Source organism: Parambassis ranga, chromosome 2, assembly GCF_900634625.1.
Source record: "Parambassis ranga chromosome 2, fParRan2.1, whole genome shotgun sequence".
Classification (NCBI taxonomy): Eukaryota; Metazoa; Chordata; class Actinopteri; family Ambassidae; genus Parambassis; species Parambassis ranga.
Window position 1 is genome coordinate 24,921,497 of NC_041023.1, and position 21,363 is coordinate 24,942,859.

The 21,363-nt window shown below is 43.9% G+C and overlaps 1 protein-coding gene across 1 annotated transcript in view; it reads right to left on the minus strand.

Moving 5' to 3' along the window:
- Positions 1-1,113: 1,113 nt before the first annotated feature.
- The window catches only part of LOC114432102 (thyrotropin-releasing hormone-degrading ectoenzyme-like), a 111,429-nt gene continuing 91,179 nt past the window's right edge, over positions 1,114-21,363 (minus strand). Inside the window, exons 11-20 of the mRNA XM_028399892.1 lie at positions 17,715-17,803; positions 16,163-16,296; positions 16,024-16,079; positions 11,285-11,432; positions 11,069-11,166; positions 10,840-10,947; positions 6,792-6,959; positions 4,322-4,462; positions 4,159-4,240; positions 1,114-2,744 (exon numbers count right to left, since the gene is read on the minus strand). Coding sequence (XP_028255693.1) covers positions 2,592-2,744; positions 4,159-4,240; positions 4,322-4,462; positions 6,792-6,959; positions 10,840-10,947; positions 11,069-11,166; positions 11,285-11,432; positions 16,024-16,079; positions 16,163-16,296; positions 17,715-17,803 — 1,177 coding nt within the window. The 3' untranslated portion in view covers positions 1,114-2,591. The remainder of the gene's footprint in view (positions 2,745-4,158; positions 4,241-4,321; positions 4,463-6,791; positions 6,960-10,839; positions 10,948-11,068; positions 11,167-11,284; positions 11,433-16,023; positions 16,080-16,162; positions 16,297-17,714; positions 17,804-21,363) is intronic.

Here is a 21,363-nt window from a genome sequence, read left to right on the forward strand (position 1 = left end):
CGTCTGTCAGTTCTTTTATTCAATTAGTGCATCTCTGGAGGTTCTGTCAGCTTTTATAAGGTTTCCAGATAAGCAGCAGATTCAGGGGCTGAGGGATTTTAAGGTGGAGTCTGTGGGAAGTCTTAGTAACCCTCTGAACTCTGAGTTTCTGTCTCCTCTGCAACATGATCAGGTCTCATTGCTCGCTGCTTTACAAACTCCTGCTGCTCCACTCAAGCAGCACGATCATGCTAACAAGCAGAGAGAACTTAGACACATCTGTGTGCAGATACACAGTGACAGAAATCAAACTTTAAAAAACAGAACTTTTCTTCTAAAAGTTCTTCTTTCTAACTGACAAAAATCAGATGCTCTCTAAATGTTTGTCATGTAACTCCTCGTCACCTGTGAGTAAATCATGGCTCTGTTTTTATTGAGGGGTGCAGAACTTCAGTTTTTTTTAATACATACATTCATTTTTTTATTGTAAATGGTGTGGTTTTGTAAGTGTTTTAAGTTGGGATGAACAGTTTCAAATTTACACATAAAGGATCCTCAGAAGTGTGAGAGTGGGGTTTCTGTTTTTGGAAGCGAAGTCCAGAGGGTTTTAATAAGTGTAAGTGCACCATGCTAACGTTGGTCTGAAACACGCTGACAAAGTGTAACCTGCAAATATGTGAAACCGGAAGCCACCACAGCCACCACAGCCACCACTAAAATTTAAATCAAATTAAAATTAGATGGATCAGAAGTGTCATATAAAATATGTTCAGCATCCTGATTTATGGTAAATGCTTTGTGTATTTGAACCCATGGAGCGTGGTGCTGTGACACTGGAACAATGGAAAAAGAGGGGAAAATGGTTGGAGATAAAAATGGGTTAACGAATGTGAGCTGGTGCTCAGTGTAAGGACCGTAAAACACTGTCATAAATGAACAAACTGATTACATGTATGGATAAATCATGTTTTACTCTGTTTTTTATGTGTACCTCATAAAGTAAACATTTTGTACAAAGTATTTATATTAATATATGATTTTTTTTGTCAGTTTCTGCCTCCATGAGTGCTCTGCTTGATGCTCTCTTGCAGCCTGAAGCCGTGCTTGTTAAGCTGAAAACACAACACACCACCCGGCTCTTCACTTAGCTGCTGTTCTTCAACATGTGGTGCTCTGCAGCGTTTCTACTCACAGAACATTTCAGAAGCAGAGGCCCAAACAAAAGGCCGACAAACCCTCCGAGTCTGTCATCATGACAAAAACACAGAGCTGCTGTTGTTGTGTGGAGTTAATGAGTGTGAATGAGTCCTCTGAGCGCTGCGATCAGAGGACGGCGGGTTCGCATAGTGTTAATTACAGCCCTGTTCAGTCATCGACACGCCACGCTGACTGCTGGGAAATCTGCCTTTCACTGTCAGTTGGGTTAGTGCAGCCACGCAGGACGGTCCCGTCCAAACCACGTCGGGCGGCTCGTTAACGAGCGATTTGGATCAAAGCCAACAAAGGCTAAAAAACACATGGGCTACATCTTTCATCGGCCTATCAAAATGCACAAAATGACAGGCAGAAGAAAGAGCTCTCAGAGCGTTTTGATTTTCCAGTTTAAAAAGCTGAACCTCAAACAGCAGCTTCTGATGATCAGACTGTGGTGTGAGAGCAGTACGATCATGGCTGCAAGCAGAGAGGGCTTTGTGCAGAACAAGTCCAAACGACAGAAATTTAGACAAAAGGAAACATCACATTTCTTTGATTTATTTAGTCTGGTGGTTGTTTGTTATTTTGGAGACAATCAGGACTTCCTGGCTGTTCTCAAGAATGCAGAATGTTTCGTATTTGTTTAGAATCGTCTTCATGCAAACAGTGTAGAATAAAGTGGTGAAAATATTTTAGTTGGTATTTGTTTTTTTTTTCAGATGCAGCTAAACATTATACATGATGCATTCAAGTACAGTCAGAAAGTTCAGATTCAGATCCTTCCTGCTTTTAGAATGAATTTGTGAAAAATGTGTTTCAGATCTACAGGACGTTAAATCACATCACAAACCAGGACAGAAGTGCCAAATTATGCAGTTCCTCCAGTGGCCACTTGAGGGTGTCAGTGCTTGCGTTGCTTTGTATTTATAATAGAGACATGCATATTAAAATGTGACCAATAATGGATGATGTGTGTGAACTGAATGTTTCGTGGCAACAAAATTAATTTTTTGATATTTGCATCAGTGCGTTTTTTTTGACCTAAAACAGAAACATAAAATGGTAAAGGTGAGTCGTTTTCCTTTGTTTCAGCTGTCACTCCTTTATGACAAGTTTTGTTTGAAGTTAGCTACTAGTTAGCGATGATTGAATGGCTGCTAACTAGCTCACTCAACTAAATGCTCTGAACATTTTCACAGCACAAAAACCAGATTTAAAACCACATCAGCCGATCGCTGAGGACAGAAAAAATCTGTCAAGACTAAAAACTGAAACGAAGTCTGTAAAAACAAAAGCAGAAAAACTCCTCATCCAGGAGGTTTTCTTTTTTAACTCTTTCTGACTACATCTGTAAGCTAGCAGTGCCTTAGCTCAGCTGTCAGTCTGCAGTCACTTCACACTTGCTAGTCGTCATAACGTTAGCCGAGGGCGGAGCTTGGAGGCTTGCGTAGCCACTGGTAGAACTGCCGCCGGTGGAGCCGGTGCCAGCGCACGTTGCCCTCGACAATCTCCAGCGCCCGCGGCAACGCAGGCCCCGCCCCCACGCCGCTGGACTGGATGAACTCCTTTAACTGTGGAGGAAAGCAGAAAACAGGAGGGGAGGAGGAGAATGGGAGGACAGGGAGGAGGTTAGAGGAGTGAGACCCGCCGTGTGTGGGAAAAGAAGGAAGTGTATCTGAAAGTGTCCACAGTTCAAGATGGAGAGGCCTAAACTGACCTTTGACCTCCAACACTGGATCAATTCATCCTCAAGGACAACACCAGGGGGCGCTGTTTAAGTTAACCCTTCCTCTCTCAGGCAGGAATGTCCTCTCATCACTAGAGCTTCAGCACTAACAACAGGTGACACACCTGGATCACAGCTGGCTGGAGGTCGAACCTCTGAGGGAATCCTTCACCCGCAGGGACTTTCAACAACCAATCAGACGCCGAGACACCACGGTAAGAAAACCAGGGCCATAACAGCAAAGTGTGTTTTTACCAGCTGTTCATTAGGAGCCAGCTTTGTGTAAAGGCTGATAATTGGAGGTGCACTTCCCAGAATGAAAGTGGAAATATATTAAAGCAGTCGAAGCTCCTTTTTTGTCTGAGGACAAACTTTGTCGAAGGAGCAGAATTAATTAGATTCTTTTAGAGTTAAGGAGCAGAGAGGAAACTTTGTGTTGTTCAGACTTTGACAGGTTCAGCGGAGCGCAGGACGAAATCCATCCCCAGCGCTCGCTCTGCTCCTCTTACAGTTAACTCTGTCCTCAGGTTCGACTAGGTGTGACTCCCACACACTCCCAGTACAGAGACACCTCAGTCTGTTCATTTGTAGCTTCTTCTTTCTCTTTTGGTCCCATTTTAAATCATGATGGCTGTTATCTGTTACCATGGCAACAGCAAGGCAACTATTCAGCACAGAGAATTTTATTCAGAAAAGTTTTTTATATATTGTCTTTTTGTTTGTTTGTGAAGCGTCTTCTCCTGCTGGGAGCTGATTAGAACCATTAATCAAGCTCTAATTATTGTTATTATTTTTTATATGGAATATTGATCCAGCCACAGGAGCAGCAGGAGTCTCATGTTAACGTGAGGAGATTAATTTGAAGATCTTAGCTAACCATTGTTCTACAGAACAAACAGCGGACGGCTTTCCTGCTCGGCGTATTTTTACACCAAAGCGTTTTTTTAACCAGTTCTGCGTGATTAGAAATAGTTCGACTGACACCTTCTGGCAGATTTGTTGCACCAGTTAGCATGTAGCAGATCATTATCCATGAATGACAGATAATTAGGGACAAAAATGTCACTGGGGTCCAGTGGGTCATGCTGTGGTAAACAGGAGGCTGTGGAGCCTCAACGATAAAGCCACCATGAAGGCTGATGTTTGCTAGCAACAGTCCTAAGTCCTTATATGGACATACATAAACATTTCAGATATATAAAGAGGTAAACATGACAGTTAGCTCCAGGATCACCTGGACCATGTTTGTGTGTTTTTACCTCATTGAGTTCTTTCTCGGTGTTCAGGAACTCCGTGACACCACTGATGAGCTTTGAGTTCATGAACAGCGCCTCACCATACCTGGACAGAGATGACGTGACCGACGGTTAAAACACTGAGACAAAACCTGGTTAAGACAGACCTCCTGACTGCGCCACTCACCGTGAGTTCAGGATGTCCCACTTCTCTCTGAAGTACTTCCAGGCCAGGTTTCGACCCTGAGGGTTCCTGCCCACGTGGATGATGACGTCAATCACATCCTGCTCCGGGACCAGGTCTGAGGTCAGAGACAGGTTCAACAACCTGGGAGACACAAAGAGGAGGACATGCTCAGTGCACTTTACATTTACTAAGTCCATGATGGAGCTGGATGACTGGAGCCCATGTGTGCTAGCATATTAGCATGCTAAAGAATCACCAGGTGTAGCAAGCTAACTTATGCTAGATATGAATATTTAGGCTAGCAGTTAGCACACTAAATTGTACCTAGCACACTCAACATATCAACTGGTAGCTTGTAGACTGTCCTTTTGCAAAGTAGCTACGAAAGGTGTGTGTAACATTTTAGCATCCATACAAAGTCATCATCAGTGCATTAGGCTAACAGTTAGGTCAGGCTAATGGTAAAATGTGGTAAACAACATTTTTGCTGTTTCCGTTTCTGTGTAAATCTACCGACACACAAACAAATGACTGCATGTCTGTGTGTGAACACACACTGCAGAAAAGGTCAAGCCATCTGATGGAAACTGATATTTTGTTGTTTTGTCCGGCCGCAGGCTGTTTCTGTCAAAACATGAATCGCTCCTCTGAAACTCTAACATTTTCAGTGATTATTTGAGAATTCACTCACACACACACACACACTGATCATGCAGACACACAAATGCATCAAGTTTGTGAAGAGGAGAACAAAAACTAAATATGGCATTCAGACTTTACCTTCATCTTTTCATCTGTGTGTGTTTGTGCGCGAACGTGTGTGTGTGTGTTAGTTGTTTGTAGCTGCCGTCTTTTCATTAAACCCCAAAATCAATTTTCTCTTTTCCCACAACCCTCTGTGTTGAAACCATTTCCTGTGTGACCAATCAGTGTGTTTCTGCACTGTGGTTTTTGGATTCTCCTGTGGGTGTGTGTTCATGATAGCCTCTATCTGAACATGCAGTACTACCTCTCTGATTGCAGAACAGTTTACTGTGGCTGGAAAATCAATACCTGACAGACACACACACACACACACACACACACAAACACACACACACACAGCAATCTGTCTTACTGTACAGTCCTGAGTGTATGAGATTTGTCCTCACTACTTTTCTCGATCAGAGATAGCAGCAGTTAGCCTCTGATAAAATACTCTGCTTACAAACACACTCACACACACACAGCAGGCTGGATTTACGTATATGTAAGGCCCCGGGTGTTTTTTCCCTGCACCGCTCACTCAGGCTGTGTTCTCCCTCTTCTGTCAGTGCGTCACAAAAATCAGCTCTCAGACCTGAACATGGCCGCAGGCAGGATTTAATCCCCCCCGTTTGATTGGTCAACATTTTGTTCCTGTCATGAGATAATGAAGCCGAGATGGCAGACCTGTTCTAAAGCTGCGTCTGATCCCAATACACACCAACTGCACTGAAGAAATGAAGCTAATTAAAGCTACCTTGAGACACACTAATCAATATTAATGTTAGGAATGGATCAAAACATGAAGACAGTACACACGGAGTGAGTTTTTTGAAGCTCACGGTTTTGGTTTCAGTTCAGTCTCTCAGCTCTCGTTCATCTTGTTTCCAGCAGAGGCAGACTTTCTCACCGACACACTCACCCTGCTTCAGCCGGCAGGGAGGAACATTAGTCTTTGTTTACCTTCAGAGGCGCTCTGACCATGAGAGGCTCCAGATTTACCTTCAGTCATAAAAGCCTGATCACATTTACAGGAGGCGAACTGCACATCATTCCACTCATAACTCGAAACACCTTTTAAGGCTGAATGTTTTGTTGTTGTGAAGCATTAAAGTGTCTAATTCAGAGTCTGCGTCCTTCGAAGGCTGCATTTGAAGGCCGACTGTAAATGACAGGCTGCTTCAGAAGTGGCTAAAAAAATCTGACAGAACTATCCCAAGGTTGCATGATTGCATTTCTTTTCAAGAGAGTCCATGACACATACTTTAAAGCCAGAGGAGTGCACTCTTTAATGTTAGTATCAACCGCTGTTGTCAAGGAAGAAGAAGAAGAAGAAGAAGACATCATGACAACTGGTGACACATCCTGCGGACCTCAGTGGTTTCTGGAGGCTGGGCCGCTGCAGGCCTACAGGCCCGTGGTGAGCTGCAAAGTCCTGGCCACATCCAACAGTTACACCACCATCAAAAGACCCCCATGTCAGTGGGCTGGCCTCTCTGGTGGAGGTCGGCTCGATCCGGGTAGCTTTCACTTAGAGTCTGTTGTTTCATTGAGTGTGTTAAGCAGCAGAAGAGCAGCTGAATGGATTAAATAAGCTACTGTAACAGTGTCTACTGAGTCAATGTCCAGATCAATGGTATTGATCAGCGGGGTTTTAGCAAACAATTTTCTCACCGAGGATGATGTTTTTGTGAAGACACACAAACAGAGAGTGGAGTGGAGCTACCTGTTGAGGAGAAAGGCATTGTCGGAGCAGGTCAGCGCCTCCAGCAGGATCTTCTTCTGCGAGACGGCGTTGGACGAGTGGAACTTCATCCAGATGAACTCCCACACGTCCTCGTCCATCAGACTGACCCCAGTGCAGTACACGATGTCCCGGATGTTGGGAGGAATCCTGCAGGGGGACACAATATCAAAGTGGACACATGTTTTGGAGATGTTAATGAGTGTGTGATGTGCAGTCAGAGGCGGGATGTGAGCGGATGATAAGACTGAAAGCCTTGATCAGATGGTGGATTAACGGGGACGCTCTCTGGGTGAAACATTCATCTTCCATTAGGGAGATCCATTAACATCTCCCCACTTCGAAATGCAGATATGATCGATTTCCATCAGAAAACTCAGATTATCGGTTAGTTTAGTAACATGCTGCCCAGTGATGAGTCACATGACTTGGTTTGTTTATAAAACCTGCAGCAGAGCTTGGAGATGAGACTCCATCTGAAGCAGCTGCTGTCAGGACTGATTTTTGTTGCAGTGTGTCACCGTTTGCAGGCAGAGGAATAAAAGTGGAACCAGTCGGCCGACCTGCTGGACCCGCTGCTGTCTCACAGGTATCGGTCCGCCGAGGACGGAGGCCTCAGCTGTGACAGAGGGTGAGCGATAAGGAGGAGATCTGCTGCTGAAACAAACCTGGCTCGTCTGTGGCGGCACAAACCATCAGAAAACCTTCAACAGGTGTTTGAGTCAGTCTAACAGACATTCACTAAGATGACACCACATGTTTGTTTGGTTTTAGAGCCTATGTTGATTTTTTGGTGGAATTGTGGGAGCTGGCAGCTCAGAGTCGACCTGCTCAGCCTGAGTTTATCCTTAAAAACCAGCATTTCAGGAGGTTTTTTGCTCCCAGACAGCAGTTTGACTCATGAATCATAATATCCACAGCAACTGCTCTGAGTGAATATGTACCAAACATGTGATGTACATGAGTAATGAAGCCTCAGCTCTTCACGGCAGCTGTTTAAAAACCATTAAATGTCTGAAAAAGAAGCTGTGATGGTGCAGTTAACTCTGCACAGCCGTCAGCACTCCCGCTCCTGACGGCTACTTTAAATGTTTGATAAGTCTGGCGGAGTGAATTCCAGAATTCAGAATGACACTCAGACTGCAGACAGACAGACATATGGACACACAGACAGAGCAGATGGTGGACGGCCATGTTTACTGTCAGAGAGGGAGTCTGATGCAGAGGAACAACGAGAAGGAGGGAGAGATATTTCAGGAGAAAGACGGCGCTTCAGGACATAAAACATCCTCCACAGACTGTTAAAACACACACACACACACACACACACACACACACACACACACACACACACACACACACACACACACACACACACAGACTGTGTTAGTTAATGGGATCTGAGCCATCTGGAGGTTTCCTGAGACTCCATCTTCTGTTCTGCAGACAGGAATGCTACATTATTACTGTTGTTTTTATTAGAAATAAGCGCCGCGGCCGGAGCTGCACAAGTGATAAAATAGTAATAGTGAAAAGTGCTGCAAGGCCTAAAACACACACTTCATGTTTTACATGGCTAATCACCGGGAAGAAGCTTATACATCATGTTGTCTGCTTGAACACACACACACATTCATAAATACACACAGTTTTTGGCAGTCATTGCATAAAGGAGACCATTGCCAAAGTCAGCAATAATGTGGAAGTTAGCCAGTGTGTGTGTGTGTTGAAGCTTACTCTTAAGTGGAGCATCTCTAAAATGATTTCCCAGGTCGGTGAATGATGTAATTGTCCCTGCATCACTCACTCTGCACACACATAATGTATAAACAAACAAACCCACACACACACACATAACATATAAACAAACAAACACACACACGCACACACTGTGTCACAGGTAATTTTTTGCTGGCAGCTGAGCTCACTCTATTGTGAGGAAAGTTTTTAGCTCTGGTTTATTGAAAATTTAGGTCAAGTACACACACACACACACACACTATCATGTGAAGGAAATGTTCACCTTATTGCTTTAGTGATGATTCAGGCCAATAACCAGCTGGGACAGTGTGTGTGTGTGTTGTATAGAGTAGCAGTAGTAACTCATTTAGCTGGTTGACTGTATTTTGAGGTATCAGTTGACACCCTGAAAGGTAAGTCACATGACCTTCATCCACTCCACAGCCAGCAGCTTTGAAAATGTTGCTTCCTTCTTTTCTAGCCAACAATCACTAATTAAATATGATCGATGAAAAAACATCTGGACACAGGTAAGTGTGATAAAAACAAACCAGAAACCATCAAAAGTAAAATAAAATAAATAAATATTTGGAGAGGTCTTTTGAGTTTCTGTTGGTCCCCTCCACTAACATGAAGGAGGCGGGGTTTATGACCTCTACTGCAGCCAGGGGGCGAGCCAGATGTTTTGGGCTCACTTTAGGGGAGTTGTCATGTCATCCATCTTTATCTCCATTCTATAGTGTACACCCACCAATCAAAGCTGAGAAATGAGTCATGTGACTGCAGCCATGTGACACAGAGCCAATCAAAAGGCTGGTGGGTTTAATTTACAGTGTAATCAAAAGTAAATGGACACCATGAGCAGGCTTAGCTAGAACTCTTAATGCTGCAGTCTGCTAGATCTGTAGCTAGTGATTTTTTTCCATTATTAATCGATTGTCAATGATATTGTGTTATGATATTGTATCAGTGTATTCTGACATTTGATGGACAAATCAGTGAAAATGTTCCTGTTCCCAGTCTTTAGAGCAGATCATGAGGATATAGATGATAACTTTGTGTGTCTGTCTGCACAAAAAAAGCTCAAAGATCTTCCTCATCCTCCTTCATCAGACTTTACAGAGCTAGACAGGAAGCAGGTGGGTGTCCACATACCTTTGTCCATTTAGAGTATTTTGGAGGTGACACCAGATTGTCTGAGTGGACTCAAGTTTCACCAGCACATGTTGCTAGTAATAATAATTAAATCAGCAGGGTGGGGGGTTTGAATGGAGGCCCGGCGGCTCCCTGTCGCCCCTGAACCCCCCCCCCCCCAACAGGTTAATCCTCGTGTTACAAGAGACACATTTAAAAACAGATCACATTGTGAAACCGTGCAGACACTTCATTTACAAAGAGAGCCCGGCGGGACATGATTAATATTCCACAGGGACGTGGGCTGCTCTCTGCAGTAATTACACTGTACACTCATTGTTCAGGAGGACTCACATTACAGCAGGCACCTTTAATGCCCAGATCTGCAGGCCGGCTGGTTTGTATCAAAGAGTTTGTGAGGACGTTCTTTATCTGCTGATTGTTATTGTAGTGTTCTGATAATTAACACTGGCAGACATGTCATGGGATTAAAAATCAATGAAAGGAGCATGAAATATTAAAAAGTCACCCATGGAGAGATTAATCCTGCATCAATGTGGGTTTATCCAACACTAAGACTTCATAAATATGCTCTCAGATTTAAAAGAAAAAATGAAGTTAAGAAGCAGTGGCTCACAGGAACACGTGTTGGACATCAGCTCAGAAATCATTCATAGATCCGCCTGGTTCACTTACTGCCTGTTTCAGTTTGGCTCTTATTGCCGGGCTCCCTGCCGACCTATACAGAACACCAGCATCTGTTTCTATTTAATTTGCTGTTTGAAATTTAATTTTGTATATCTCGTTAAGGACCCGGTGGGAGCGAGGCAGCCAGGAGCACACGACAACAATGAGGAGAAAACCTGAGAGAAGAAGAAGCAGGAAGCAGACGGATGGATGTGCATCGGACTCCATTCACTCACCTCACATCACATCACATGTTTCCACCTTTGACCTCTCCACGGTCTCACACCAGAAAAGGATTGTTCTGCTCCAGCTACATTTAAATGAAGGTTTTCAGGCAGAGATGGTAAAATATTGAAATCAAAACGCCGCATTCAGAGGAGCAGCTTTACATCAGTCGGTGGTTTGAGCGGAGCTGAGCTGGTCTGTGGCACAATTAGCACAAATATACGTGTGTGTGTGTGTGTTGTACCTGTTCTTGTTGCTGGAGATCCAATCAGAGATGTAGGCAACGGCCTGACGGTGGCACTGTTTGTTCCCGAAGCTACATGCTAACATGATTAGCTCCCGCTGCAGCTCCCTGCAGACAGACAGACAGAGAGGAGAGCTACAACCTCCAGTCCTGAGAGTAAACACTGTGGATCCATTTAGCCTAGCTTAGCATAGGATCTGTTGACCAGCAGTGTGTGTGTGTTACGCACTCAGTCTGGTAGGATGCTTGCAGGACGCTGCCCTCTGGTCCGTTTGTTGGCCAGCCCATCTGATGGTACCGTGACGCGACCTGCTTCAGCACGTAGTCCTGTTAACGCACACACAATTAAGGTTAAGTCACCACATTAATGATTGATTGACTGATGGATTGATTGATTGATTGATTGATTGATGTGCAGATGGACTGATAGTGACTGAGTGTTTACACTGAACAGCCTGTATTCGTCGGTGCGGTCCAGCAGCTTGTCCAGCTGGTACAGTGCTCGGCTGGCGGCGTGCCAAGGCAGGAAGGACATCTCCTCCGGCAGATAGCCAATCAGCTGCAAGGGGACACCCTGTGGGAGGTACCCGGCCCTGAGAGAGACACACACAGATACACACTGTGTGCCCAGATGATGTGTGCAGATGGAGGTGCATTCTGGGAAATGAAGTCTATGTAAAACAATATCCTGATGTGGATTTGATCTGTAACCCACAGGTGTAACCTTCCTGTGTGTGTGTGTAAACCTTCACACAGTCTTGCCCTCTAAATGCCACCGCAGCTATTTAGCAGACTCTGGGTTACATCCACATCCTCATGCATATTAACAAGCCTTCTTTGTGCATTCATTAACATTCATGATGTTTTTAGGTGTGTGGAGGGGTGTGTGTGTGGTGGTGGGGGGGTTCACCTGCTTCCTGCTCCGACCTTCAGTCCCACCCACAGCTCATGAATATTAACGAGGCGGGGCAGGTGAGGACAGAGAGTGAACTGAGAGCGGCGCTGTTCGTTTCACTGGCTGTGTTTGGATGGTGTGTGAAGCGTGGCAGGCTGAGGCTGAGCGCTGACCTTTACTGAAGGCCTGTCAATCACAGTGAGTGACACGTGCACACTGCGGAGGTGAAAGGATTTAATGTTCTTTCACTGAAGCGACTGTTTTTTAATTTTTCAGGCTGGCAGAGAGAGACCTGCGCTGGAAAGTTAATCTGTGTGAGATAAGAGTCTGCAGCAGCCGGCGAAGCTCCACATTCCAGACCATCATATTTCCATAATCTGCCTCATATCGGACCCGACCCACCTCCACACATTCATCTCCATTCCCATCATGCACCTGGCCTCTGGGACATTACCATAATCCATCCAGCCTGCAGAGACTTCCTGTTTACAACCAAACACTGTAAGGACTCTTCACGAAGGCAGGGGGAGGAGGGGGGAGTGGCGGTGGTCGCCATGGCAACAGCAGCCAGGCCTCAGCTTCCTTGTTTATTCATCTTGTTTTCCTCTAAACATCATCAGTCACCTGTATCAGACCAAGCGTGTTCAACCGTTTGCAGGGAGCCCGTTGCCATGGCAACGGCTGTCAAAATAATACATATTAATGGATTCTATTTAAAAAGCAGTTTAAACTGACTTTTTTTTAAAGACATATTCATAAACATATTCATATAGAAGTGCACTGTCAGGAAAAGCCAGCTAACACATCCAGCACAGAAGGATCAATACTCTGTCTTCATTTCATAATCATGATGCTAAGGTCTCATTTTGTTGTTTAAACAAACTTTGAAACAAATATTTTAAACTCTGAAAGAAATGTGAAAAATATGAAAATATAAAGTAAGAAGTGTGTTTGTTTGCAGTCCCTGTGAGACTTAGATCAGTCCCATGGTTGATTGTTAAATATGTAGCTAGGCTCAGTTAGCTTAGCTTAGCATGGAGACTAGCTTTAACCCATCTTCTGAGAAATTAAGTCAGCATAAAAAAAACAGAACCCGCGGCTCAGTGTCCACTGCACTGCCCACCGAACCTCAAAACGTCTCTTAAGAAACAAATGGGTGACATCACGGAAGCTCTGTCCATATCTTTTACTGTCAATGGTCAATCACAGACCTCCATGTTAAACTCAGCAGACAGAAACATGTTCACAAAACCGTTTCGTCCTAAATATATCCTTATTATTGTGCAAAAATTACATCAGGCTTTGGTCTTTGAATGCATCATGTGGGATGTACCTGAATTAAAAAAATGGAGTTTGCAATAAATTCTGAAAAAAAAACAGAAAATTCTGCACAACCAGGAAGCACATGACAAAAACTCAGAGGCTGTAAAATGATGGTGCTGAAACACACTGATTTCACTTTATCTACATTTTTGTGACACCAATAATCAAAGCAATCCAACAATGTCATGTGTTATAATTGTGCTATAGAGAGTGGGAGAATGTCTCTGATCAGGAGGAGCATCTTTCTTCTTTGAGGATCTTTGTAAAGACCTCGACGTTCCTGCACTCCAGAGGATCCAACCTTTCTACTACTTTGATCCTGTGACTTTAATCAAGCCCAGAATAAACCTCCTCTGTGTTCATACACCCCCCCACCCCCCCCCCCCTGGGAGTTGCTGGCGGCTTTTACAGTTTTTAGTCCAGTTCTTCTGCTCACAGAAAGTGGATTATAGATTTTTAATTTTCGCTCTCAGTTACAGCCTCTGTGTGTGTGTGTCTCCTCCAGTGTTGTCGACTGAACGAGCTCATTAACTTGTTAACATCGTTAAGGGCCAGTTAATTGTTTGTCCATTAGCTATTAGCAAGGCTCAGTGGAGAGCTAACGAGGGACGGCTGCAGTGTCACACACACACACACACACACTGCACAAACATGCACCCACAGTAAAAGAGGCGACATCCATCACTGTTTAAGTGCATATTCACTGAGACACCTCCATTTATTACTGCTAAAGCAGTTACACACACACACACAAGCACACCGCCCTCCACCAATCAGCAGTCAGCACTGTGTGGATTGTTCAGGCTTCAGTCAATCGAACTGTGAGCAGCAGAAATTAGAGATTAAATATCTGTGAACAGTTGAGTGAGCAGAAAAACGCTGAAACAACGGATTTGTAAATAAGACGCATTTTTGTCACAGCGAGCCGGGACGGCACTCAAAGAGCAGACCCACCCTTTTCTCAGTATCTTTGTCTGAGAATCAGTGGCTGTTTGGTTTTCATCCTCATACTTTTAGCCGTCAGTTCTGCTGATAATGACAATTAGCCACTGAAAATTAGACAAAGAGCAAATCTGTCCAAAAGCACAGACAGAAACACTGAACTGCTGGGCCCGTTACATAAAAAAAAACTTTCTTACTGTTAGTATCTCAGCCTAGATGGGTGCTACACTGGTTGTTCTTGCTTGATCGTATTAAATCAATTGATTTCGCAGTAAATCACGTAAATCAAGTGAGCAACAGGATGCTAACTGCAGTTCCACTAATGGCCACAGGGTGTCACTGTTAACATTTTTTGTGTACAGGTTAAGCTATTACACCACCTCACTGAACTACTGTGACTAGAAAAATAAAACAAATGAACAAAAATAAAACTTGCTTCTGATGCGGAGTCATGATGTTACCATGGCAACAGATGCAGTGTTTTCTGCTGTCAGTATGAATATTAATGGGTCTGTAGTTTCTCTCTGTACAGATGGAAACCTCCGGCTGAGCTCTAACTTATCAAAACACACACACACATGGAGGATGACAGCACTTTTGTGTGGAGCTACTGCTCATTCAACATGACAGAGGACAGATGGCTGAGAGCGGCTCACACAGAGGGGGGGTAGATTGAGTTATAGGGCTGGTGTCACAGTAGATTTTGGTTACAGTGCTCAGAGAGCTTCAGGCTGAAAACATCACCATGAGGAATGACTCGCTCTGCTCGCCTCCTCGTGCTCTCTGCCTCATTCATCACACACTGTGGCTCAGGTTGTGTTTGAATTTCTCTGCACAGCGCTCTCACGCAGACAGTTACTCTGAACGCAGAGACGAGGAGCTCCGTGTCGCCAACTCTGATGTGATTCTCAGAACTCTACTTATTAAACGTGTTGGAAAAATGTGCCTTCTGCCTCGGCGCGTCGGCAGTGACACCGACTGCAGCATGAAAATGATTCCGATATTTGTGTTTATCATGCTTACGAGGCTGAGAGCCATCAGACCGAGCTAAAGTGTTGCTAACGCACTGATGTCACATCCTGAAACATCAGAGGCAGAAACTAAAAGCAGCTCCAGTGGCTCGTTTTCAACTCAACCTAAAGCAGCTGTGACATTATACATGATGTTTTTTAATGTTTGCAGGATCTCTACAAACACACGGCTCCAGGAACAATACAAAAACAAACCATTAAAACCAGGATGTGCAGAAACACTGCTGTGTAACTGGACAAAAAACCGATTATACTGAAAAACGTTCTCCACACATTTTTGAATTATTTTGACCATTTTTTTGGAGCATTTATGGTCAAAAATTTTGACTGATTTTTGACCTTAAATGCACTGTATGTAATGATATCCTTTCAAAATACAATGTAACATCAAATAAACTTTAAGAATAAGAGACTAATCAGTGAATAAGATATGAGCAAATAATAGCACCAAATTGTGGAATTTTTCTTAGCCTGATGCTAATGCTACACAAACAGAAATCTTCTTCTCAGGTCTAAAACTGTGGCTTCCATTACAGCACAATGTTGTTGCCATATATGCCCTTCTGGTTCACATCTGTTGATAAATGTAGTCTTTCAGTGTCTCTTCATGTTTTAAACTTCTCAGGGATGTGCTAATGGAACATTTTAACAGGTAAAGTAAACGCCACATGCACAGGCATCAGTCATATCAGAGTATAAAGATGAGGAGGCCGATGTATAACACAGAAAGATGCAGACTCAGAAAAAACCCTGCTGCTACAGAGGCAGAGCTGCTAATCTGCCAGTAGCCAAGCTGCAATCCAAAGCTTTGTGTATGAAAAGCCAAAGGTCTAAACTGAACTGGATAAACCTCTGTGCACAGCTGACTCCACACAGATGACCTGGTTTGACCTGACAGGTCAGGACCGCTCTGAAAGATTTCTGAATCCCTTCCAGGCTGTCCAGATGAACTCTGTTTGACCAACTCACACAACACCACAAGAGGACACTCACCTGGCCAGGTTGAAGGCGTCATCGATGAGTCCCGCTCGGTTTCCGACGGAGATGATCTGAAAGAACAATTAAAAAAGGATGAAAAGAATTAAAGCACAGAGCAGACACAGAGACGCTCGGATGGACACACATGTTTTACCTGAGGATTGGAGTGGAGCTGCTGAATCAGAAGTTTCCAGTTCTGGAGGTCATAGTTCACACGGAAGTAGCCTGTTTGATTGATGTTGCCTAGCAACCAGGTATTGTCATCCATCGGACCCATCATGTGGGTTTCTGTGATTAAAAACACACACCAGGAATTTGATCAAATCATGGACACAACCTGCCTGATAAAAAAAGAGCAGAAAAAAAGCGAGCAGATACGCAGATGACACCCCTCACGCGTAAAGTTTGATTATTATGACCTCATCAATATCAAGTCATTTATATGAGAAGATAGAGAGAGAGAAATAAATGTCCACTGCAGGGAGGTGGAGGAATAAAGTCCAACTCTACCACAAACATGGTGTTTGGTGCTGTAGTCAAAGTAGCTATATTTCTGTGAGATTAGATTTATTTTAGACTTGTAAATGATAAACAACTTTTACTGAAAGTGTATTAAACACCAGAACTGGAAATGATCTAAGACGCCACCTAGAAATGCAGAAAAGACAGAAAAGCTGTTTTCTGAACTTCCTTAGAACACTGAACTGAATAAAACGGAAAGAACCTTCTTCTCCTCTGGGCTCCTACACACAGGTTGCAGCAGCAAATATAAAAATAAATATCAAATATAAGCTGCCAGGACCGCGCAGCCTTTTAAAAGCAGCATCACAGAAAAGCGTCCTCAGAGGAGGTGAAATTAGGTTGTGAGCTGAACAACTGGAAGGATGTTCCAGGTGAAAACAAGGAAAGTAGCTGCTGACCCGGGTCTGGCCCATTTCCCTAACGTGGTCCCTCTGGTTGGAATTAAACCGTCCTGAACTCCAAGACTCCTGCTGCTGCTGCTGCTAACATTACTGTCTACAACCAGAGCAAAGCTTTACTTTCCAAGAAGCAGAAAGAGGAGCTGAGCAGGAGCTTAATTTATTGTAATCTGCTTAATCTGAAGCAGAGCAAATTTATTCTAGGAGCAGGACCTCAGAGACAGGTACAGTTGAGGAATATAATCTGACAATTCCCTCTAAATTAAACTAACTTCTGCTACAGCAGAACCAGAAGGAGATTTTTTTTTACATTTCCACAACTTAACTGCTTTAGTTGAAGGTTTGAGGGAGAACAATGTTCCTAAAGACGGATCCACAGACTCTTTTATTCCACATCCAAAGCACAACAAGCTTTTCTACTTACTTCCTCTCCCCACCAGCAGACCCACATACAGCCGCTCTGTTCTTTGAAAGACAAACAGCGATCCAAAGCAAAGTTTGTTCTACTTTTATTCCACTCAAATTTATTCATGAATCATTTCCACTCACCGTTAAAAGTACACGGCAGAGTTTCAAATGTTTAGACTGCAGAAGACATAAAGCTACAGGGATGCTTTCCTCCTCACTGTCTGACCTCTGACACCTCTGTCATATCTTCAGCTTTCACTTCATTAACCACCAATCAGGAGATAACGAGATGATTAATTAGAGATTATGAGATCATTTTTTGCTCGTTATCTGAACAACAGCCTCACGTGGCGTCAGACGAGCTGTGTTTTACTGTACCTGTCCTGTTGTTGATCCAGAGAAGGCGCGCTAAGCTAGCAGCGGAGGCGTTTCCTGCGGCAACCGTCAGTGGAACCTGCCACTGTAAACTGCAGAGAGAGAGAGAGAGAGAGAGAGAGAGAGAGAGAGAGACTGATGTCAGTAATGGTCAGTGGAATTGGATTGGGCTTTATTGCCTCAGTTATCAGACAGAGAGGCATTAAAGAGAGAGAGAGCGATGGTCAGCGACCACTATTCAGTATCATTCAGCTGGAAATGGAGCAAGCAACACCGGCCCTGTTATAGAGAGAGAGTAATAGCTGCAGCGGCCGGAGGACATCAGTCAGAGGAGGTTATTGTCTCTTTCAGATGGGTTAAATGTCCAGTGACAACTGTGTGTGGGCGGTGAGTTCGGTTTGGCTAAAAGAAGCATAAACCCTCCATCCAGCCCTCCGACTCTGATAGGAAACAACAACATCATCATGACTTGATGATGGAAGGAGATCAGACTTCATTTCAGGACTGGAGGTAACCTCTAGTGGACACTCAAGGAACTGCGGTTTTAGTGCACTTCTGTGTTGACTAACTCTAACCCAGAAAAACTGTAGTTCCTAAATAACCATGTGTGTGTATAGTCTGCTTTTCTGTTTTACATAAAATAACATCAGACTTTGGTCTTTAAACGCATCATGTACTGTTCTGTCTGAAATTAATTTAAATTCCCCAAAATGTATAGTTTAAGTTTATATATATAAAGTTTATAGTTACACACACACACTGCAGCAGATTAAGTTTAATCCAAAGTGAGCACTAATGAGTCTAATGAGCGTCGCTAAAGTGAGTTTTAATTAAACTCATTTGAACCAAGCTGATTTTTCTTTTAATTAGAAACAACAAACCAGCAGCATCACATTCTGCCATCAATCCGTCCCTTTAAGGAGAGACACAGTGTGTGTGTGTGTGTGTCATATCATTGTAACACCATCATCAACAAAAATATCCATTCACCAATCTTTTAACAGGCATTTGTCACCGCGGGCAACCATGGATCGATATCACTGCCTCGCAACCGATCTGATATTTATATCAAGGTGATTGGCAGCAGTGAAGCACCATCACACACACACACACACACACACACATTTACACACAATCAGCAGCATGGAGGGCAGAGTGTGTTTATTAATATTGATGTGTGTGTCCTCAGAGGAGATGCTTTATTCATCAAACACACTGCGAGTGGAGGTGGAGGAAAGAAAGGGAGGCCGTCCTCTCCTCCGTCCCTCCTCTTCCTCTGTTAAAAAAATCTTTGACCTCATTTATCCTCCTCCATTCAGTCTGATCAAATCAAAATTTCATCTTCAGACGTGCACCTGCAGCTCCGCCGCAGCCATCAGAATGCAGCGCGCCCACCTGATGGCGGCTCCACAGACGGCCACTGTCAGGAATGAAAATGAGGGCCAGCTGTGTGCAAGATGACCTGATGTAGCATCCGACAAGCCAGTGCTGGATCTGGGTCACCTCAAAACCTCCAGACACAAAGATCTCCAAGAATACACACAAAACACCAAAAATACTGCACAACAGCCAGAAAAGCAGAAAATCACTCAGGACTGCACAGCTGCTCGTCCTCAGATGCAGTTTCACTTTCACTTTAAATCATCCTCAACCTGTCCGAACGGGGATTTACTGCTGAAAGAGCACATCTGCTCACATCTGCTCAGACTCCCCTCACTTCAAATTAACCCTCAGGTTGACTCCTGTTCTGGTTGCGGCCATGTTGTGAGCTCTCATTGGGTGTTGTGGGTGTTTCAGTTGGAGGAGATTGCTTGAGTATTATTTGGACAGATTATCATTTGTGACAAGCTAGCCTCCACGTTCATGTGAGGGGGGGAGGAGCTGGAGGGAGCTGCAGGCAGGTCTGGGTGTGTCTGCTCCACTTGCTGCGACCCTGATGGATGAAGCAGTGTGGAGAATGGATGGATGGATGGATATTACCATTAACCCAATGGTAGTTAAATAGGACGGTCCATTTATTGTGTTGTGCTGCTCCTGTTGCCTAGCAACCTGTAGTTTATATCGACACTCAAAAGTTTACTCTTCAGCTGTTAGTTTGTACAGTCAGCTGTAGAAAGAATCCAGACATTGGCAGTGTGCAGTGGATCCTGGGATAAGTTGGATCCACCTGATGAGTCTTTGGTTAACAGGGAAGGAGCCGTAGAAATGGTACAGTCATATCTGTGTGCACAATGAGGGGCTGCGTCATTACATTAAGTCACCACGGTGTGACAAACCTGTCCCATTTCAAAGGCTCCTTCACATGCAGACAACAAAACTGGACTCTGCTTGACTGTCTCCTTTAGCAATGGACCTGCGGAGGACTCGGCTTTGCAAGCGGCCTACATGATGGCGGGATAGCGTCCAGTTTTGTGTCCAGTCATTGACTTCTTTAGTGAGAAGTAGGCTTGTGCAAAATCCTATCCTGTGCAATTAATCGTCAGAAAAACTGTCACCGATTAATATTTGTCACTTATCGATTATGGCGATTAGTGTCTCGTCATGATGACGCATTTTTGTGTGCGACGTACTCTTACCATCACGCAAGTGCGCACGTAATAACAATAATGGCGGAAGGCAGTGGCATTCAGTTAAACGATGCGAAGCAGCACGTTCCTAACAGAGGTTCAACGTCTATCCCCATAAGCTGGAGCCTGAAGAAAGCGCGACGAGGACACAATGCCGGCTACAGCTGGAGTATATAGTGCCGCTCATGCGCAACATGCATTAGGTGTGAAACGTGGAGCATTGGTTGTTGCCATAGTAACTGGATGCTCGCATGAACTCCGACTGGAGAAGCTGCCTCCCGATCTTTATTTATGGACTCAACAGCAAGATAGGAAAACATTACAACAGCGAAGTCTCCTCCAGCAGATATTGGAAAGAATTCCACTGAGCCGAGAATCCGCGGTATGTTTAGTCATTGTGCTGCTTACGACCAAACTAAGCGCTGGAAGGAAGTAACGCAGGTTGAGTTGCACAGACATACTTTTAAATGTGGAATTGTCTGGTTTGTTTGTACTGTTTTTTCTGCTGCTGTTCTACAGTATGAGTGAAAACATGCACTAGTGTGTGACATATTACAGTCACAGGTTAATCTGTTTTTTAAACTTTAATAATCATTGATGTGACTTTATTTCTGAACTTATTTGTCCTGTTTAGTTTTAATGTTGATATGCACTGCTCTGTGACCTTAAGATAAGAACATTTGAAGATTTACTTTAAATGTTTACTTCATTATTATTTTGAAGCAGTTTGTGCATCTGTTATCGATAAATATTTCAAACATGGCTAGTTTGTGCCTAATCACTACTTACCAGCTTAACCTGTTAGAATAAAGTAGTTAACTTCACTGATGATTTGACAGTATCATTTTAGATACAATGTGGTGATTTAGAGTCCAAAACATGTAAGCGCAATTGTCATCAATTAATCGTCAAATTAATCATTATCCCCTCCATGGACCGCCACCTTACTGTGGTGGAGGGGTTTGAGTGCCCAGATGATCCTAGGAGCTATGTTGTCGGGGGCTTAATGCCCCCAGCAGGGTCTCCCAAGGCAAACAGGTCCTGGGTAATGGGCCAGACTAAGAGCGGTCCAAAATCCCCTTATG